Here is a 5,807-nt window from a genome sequence, read left to right on the forward strand (position 1 = left end):
CTATTTGTAGCTTTATGGATGGACAGAAAAATAACTTCCTTAAAGTCGAAGAGGGTATCGAGTTTGAATCCTCCGAATCTGATGAACTTTCCCCTTTACTATCCAAGGAAGAGGCAGAGCTGATTCACAATAAAGATTTATCCGAGGAGAGTTATGGAACATTCTCTACGGGCCCCGAAACTCTCACTCTCAGCCAAAGACGGTCCATACTCACCAGACAACAGACCAGGTTTCAGGAGCTTCGACTGCGATTTGGGACAAATGAAAAAATTTCCTTCAAATTAACCAAGTTCATCTCTGAAACCTTACAAAGTGTTAAGGACAGTTCAAGCTATGTCAGGATCTGGGGTGGTTCGATCAAACAAATTGAGGGTCAATTTGGATCTGGGGTTTGCACTTACTTCAAAGTTATGGTGTGGCTTCTGAAGATAAACGTCCTGTGCATGATTCTAGGTCTCTGTTTGATAGTGGGTCCAGGGGGGTACATGGTTCATCAGCATCACGACCATACTCATGTCGAAGATACAGTTTACAACAAAGATGATCTGGACTGTACCAACCCTAGATTCGTTAATGGTACTGGTTGTCATGTCGAACTTGTTAACTCAGTGCTTCAGCTGCTGACCGGAACTGGGTGGATGGAGAGTACTGCAATGTTTTATGGATGGTATCCAACAGAAAACTTAACTAGAAATGCTAAAGACGAGGAGAAGACTGTGTACCACTTCTCTGTAGCATATTTCACAGTCGGAATCTCTTACTTTTTCATATCCCTCCTCTTCATGCTCTACAATTTCTCTAAACAATTCAACAAATCAGCCGCTGAGCAGTTTGAGACAAAGCCGTACGCTTCCAAAGTCTTGACGTTCGACTACACTATTCATGAAACGAAAGCTAGTGATCGACAGAGAGAAACGATCGTCCATTCTCTCAAGGAGAAAGTTGCAGAAGACGCCCAAGAGGCCCTAAAACGGGATTTCTGGACTAAGGTTGGAATATTCTTTCTTAGACTTGCCACCAACACAATTTGCATAGCAGGTATGATCGGCACTGTTTATTTGTATATTCACCAGATTTTGACTGATTCCAGCGAGTCTCGGGCAAATGCAACTGACCATTGCGGAAGACTTGTCCAAGAAGATCCACTGGAGGCTCTTGATCTCGAAGGCATTACAAACGCAAACATTACAGAGCATCTAGCGGCCTTTTGGAGCACTTACTCTGCCTCCATCATAGTTTCTGGAAGTAATGTTATACTGCCTATATTCTTCCAGTTCGTGGGTACTTTTGAAATGTATCGGTTCCAGAGTACTAGGGTAGGCATCACTCTTTTGAGGATGTTCATAATGAAGCTGTTCAATATCTCCATGTTCCTCTACATACTCTACATCGCAGTGGGGCCAAGTGGTGGACGGAAAGAGCCGTGGCAAACCATGGACAACACCCTTCTCTTCAACTGCTGGGAGGATTACATTGCTTCTCAACTTTACCAACTTGTCATAGTCGACTTCATCGTTTTCTGCATTACCCTGCTTATTGCCGATATGAAAAGTCTCTTCGTCAGCAGGATTTCTTTTTGCAGAGAGAGATTGGGTAAGCCTGAATTTGACATAGCTACCGAAATCTTGGACCTAGTTCATAAGCAAATGATATGGTGGTCTGGCTTCTACTTTTCTCCTCTCTTTCCTGTTCTTTCAGTCATTGAAGTAATTGCCATTTTCTATTTGAAAAAGACCAGTTCTTTGAGAAATGTGATTTCTCCGAAAACTGTAGTATTAAATCACCAAAGCACCTTCACGATTAACTGCCTTTTCCTCATTTCGCTCCTAGTTGTCTTCGTCTTTATGGGGCTTGTCATATTTAACTTTCACCCGAGTGCTACTTGTGGACCGTTTAGAGGTGACACCAAGTTCAGTGACTCTTTTTCAAGAGTCATCGACCAATCTGTAGTACAAAAATACATTCTCGACAACATCAAAACCACATCTGTTTTCGTTATTTTGATCATCTTGATTGTACTCATGATTTATTACTACCGGTCTCTAGCAACCTCAAGGAAGGTTACTATCGTCTTACTCGAGAACCAGGTAAGAGAAGAGGTTACTGAAAGAGAGTATATCATGGAGCATGTTATAGGTTCTGCAACCAGGGAGCAAGTTTCCGCTGAGTCATCGAAAAGAAAGCGTAAACGAAGGGTCTCAAAGATACTGTGATAAACTCTGTAACCTACTGTGATGGTGCGTTACCTATAGTTATTTTTATAAACTCTGGTTAAAATTTATGGGATAAGACTGATGCAGTCATCAAAAATTTGAGCAGAAGCTTTTAAACGTTAAGCAGAAAACATGTATCAATTCACTTATGTTCGGTTATTCTTACTCTTTTGGATTTTTCTGTTACATTTGGGTTATTTTTGCCAATCATTGCTTTAGAAGTGATTGATTTTACAGTTGTAGCTTTTCAAAATTTTCTAACATACATGCTATTAGTCTTCTCAAAATGCCGCCGAAGTATGGTTAAAATGTAATTATGTACTCTTATCACTTTAATAAAGCACGATTATCTCTAAGTCTACGTGTGCTATATAATAAAACTTAAGCAATTTAATTATAAGGAAAGATGTCATTGGTCATGCGATGACAAAAAGCCTAGTGGCTTGTCCGGGACTCGTCTCACGCCGACAAGTTATGACCTTTACAAATATAGCCATGAAAATTATTATTGATTATGGTAAACAGCTGTCCTTATATAATCCTCATTGTTAGTAAATCTCGTACAATTTCGATAAGTTTAACATGAATCCCGTGATGGCGCAATTATTATAATTACTTACATAAATCCTGAGTTAACGTTTACCTCTGTTAGAATATATTGAGTTGAAGTTAAACCACATAAGGAATCTAAGTCTCCAAGTGATGCAATGAACCGCGTTGAGACAACTTCGAGAACAATTCGTTATTATGAATTATCATATCAATTCTTGTTGTGATATTTATAATATTGTCATTGATACTGAGTTTACGTACTCCTTTGGTAAACTGTCTTAATAGTTTAGCACGTTATGAACTATTAAGACTCCGGAGCCCTCAGTACCATACGCATACCCACTTTACAAGCTGCACAAACTGTCTCAGGAACAACTTGAAAGAAAGACAGTACCGCAAACAAGACGTTTACATGCTACTAAAGGAGGACCACTTTACCTTGTATCACGTGGTGACCCCAACGGTCGCTTCACTGTAGAGTTTCGACGATACAGGGGGAGCCGCGCACTCGTGCGCGGCGGGTCATACAACGTATGACAAACTTTACCGACTTGATAGTTGAGAAGTATGTTGCAGTCCTTGTGTCACCCAATTGAGTCGGAAATACTGCGAGGAAGAGTTCTTACCGCACTTTATCTCCCACATTAAGAACTTCAACAGAAAGGCATTGACAAAACCCCGCAGGAATTTACAACTCTTCACTCTTGATGTAGCAGCACTATAATTATAATACAATATAACACTGCGCAGCAGACGTTTGGAAATTACAGCGATTATCATCACATTATGATGCAATGAAACAATAGAGGGATGCAACGCAGAGCTCACACAAGACCCTGTAATTAACTCCAGTGTGATCCTTCTTTAGTGTGTATAACGTTGTTTGCTGCAATAGAGCTTCATAATATAATCTAGGAGAGATCATAAGTAACTCATTTTCAGAAGTGGCAGCTGTGCAATTAAGTTTAATATGCTTGATTGAACGGTATTGATTTAATGCGAAGCTCTGACTTCTGAATGATTTTAGTTGGCCGTCTACCACCCCTGATCTCTTCACGAAACTACCGTTTGAATCTCGCAGCAATTTGGATTACCTTACAGTTACATTGCAATGAAGAAATGTAATACAGAGCACACACTGGTTCCTGTAATTGAATCCAGTGTGATATTACTTTACAAAAATCGATAGAAAAACGATGGTCTTGAGGAACCAGGAATCTCAGTTCATTGTTAAATTTGATCTTTCAAATATCCGTCCCTATAACACAATATACATTATTATTATACAAACACAGCTAACACGGTTACCTAACACATTCATGCAAATACAAAATTGTATTTTTATCCCTCACTTTAAGTATTACACGAATTTTACATTTTTACAACTTGAACTACAAATGTTTAATATTTTCATATGTTATATGTACTATTATTATTGGAAATACTTTGTTCTCATCTAATATTTTTGGAAATACTTTGTTGGCATCTCGTTATAAACACACTTAAGTAAGTGAATTGACTCACACCTCAGAAAATAGCTCAGCAGCATAATCGGAAATACGTTTTCGTACTTAGGGGTCGTTAAATTACGAAATAACTGCAGAGGGGGAGGTACGGGGTTTCTAAATGAAAACGCTAGTGTGATTTTAACACAACAGCTATATTATATGTAAAGCTGATAACGGAGAGGGGGGCGAAATTGATTACGTCTTATGATTGATTACGTCATATATGATATGTGAATGACACTTAAATATTAAATTAAATCTCAGCTGTCTTAAACAGTATACATAGAAATAGAATACATAGAATTCAAATTAAACCTCATGTCAAAAAATAAAAAGGCCATAGAATAGAATCCTGACCGCCTAATTACCATGCCATAACCAGCGCGCTAGTAACCAGCAAGTAGTAGTACTAGTAGTTGACGGATGTTACTCGTCTAAATTTCTTCGAAGTAGCGCCAAGCGCGCGCCGCTTTCTTCTGCCCGATGGCAAATGCTACGAAGTAGCGCGCGCCGGGCCAGACCATTAACAATGGTCAATACTAGTAGCCGGCTAATAACTGGCTAGTGACCACATTTAACTCGTGACATGATTATGTATATATTATGACATTTTAAAGGAGGGACCTCCAACCCATGGAGCTGAGACACCTCACAGCAAATAAACCGAAGTGGATCTTGCTTGTAAAAGGTGTGTCCATTGTTAATGGATTTCATCTAACCATGTGCTTTCGCGCCACTTCGGGCGTTGTATCACGTTGCGACCCCCACGGTCGTTTCACCCTTTATCGTCCTGACAATACAGGGGTAGCCGCGCACTTCGTGCGCGGCGGGTCATACAACGTATGACAATTCGGGCGCGCTTGTAAAACAAGCCTTGTTTCACAAGTCAAGAAAACCGCTGTGAGGCGGGCGCGCGCTACTGCAAGCGCAAGGGCTCTGGATAGAGCAATTAATGGACTAGCCCGGCGCGCGCTACTTCGTAACACAATATTTCGAGAAGAAAGCGGCGCGCCGCGAAGAAATTTAGACGAGTAACATCCATCAAATAAAAAGTGCATCAATGATCAATTACCCGCCTTACTGGGCCGCGCTCAGCCTGTCATTCCGCCGAATCTCTATTCAAGAACATAATAGCCTTTTTCATACGTTGTATGACCCGCCGCGCACGAGTGCGCGGCTCCCCCTGTATCGTCGAAACTCTACAGTGAAGCGACCGTGGGGGTCACCACGTGATACAAAATAGCCTGAGGTCCCCAGGTAACTACCCGCCGAGGCGTTGGGTTGGTGGATTGGGAATCTCACTCCCTCGGCTCCTCGGCTTCTAAAGGATGAAAAATTGAAGGTCAAAATGCTGGGCTGTTGATCTTCGTCTGATTCCCCGAACACAGGGAGACTTGCTCTATCCAGAGCCATCTCGCTTGCAGTAGCGCACAACCGCCGAAGGCGGTGAAACAAGCGCCCCTCGTCACGCAGTACGCGTACGTGTAGACTCATGGCTAGCGTGAACAGGGAAACTAAAGTGCAAAAAACTGCT

At 41.2% G+C, this 5,807-nt stretch overlaps 1 protein-coding gene across 1 annotated transcript; it reads left to right on the forward strand.

Annotated features, from left to right (window-relative positions):
* Positions 1-2,523, forward strand: LOC134822957 (transmembrane channel-like protein 7). Its single transcript, XM_063834238.1, has one exon. The coding sequence runs from the start codon at positions 15-17 to the stop codon at positions 2,211-2,213; it is 2,199 nt and encodes a 732-aa protein (XP_063690308.1). The 5' UTR covers positions 1-14; the 3' UTR covers positions 2,214-2,523.
* The last annotated feature ends 3,284 nt before the right edge of the window (positions 2,524-5,807 follow it).

The sequence above is a fragment of the Bolinopsis microptera genome, chromosome 11 (genome assembly GCF_026151205.1).
Source record: "Bolinopsis microptera isolate Bmic1 chromosome 11, MBARI_Bmic_1.0, whole genome shotgun sequence".
In the NCBI taxonomy this organism is placed as follows: domain Eukaryota; kingdom Metazoa; phylum Ctenophora; class Tentaculata; order Lobata; family Bolinopsidae; genus Bolinopsis; species Bolinopsis microptera.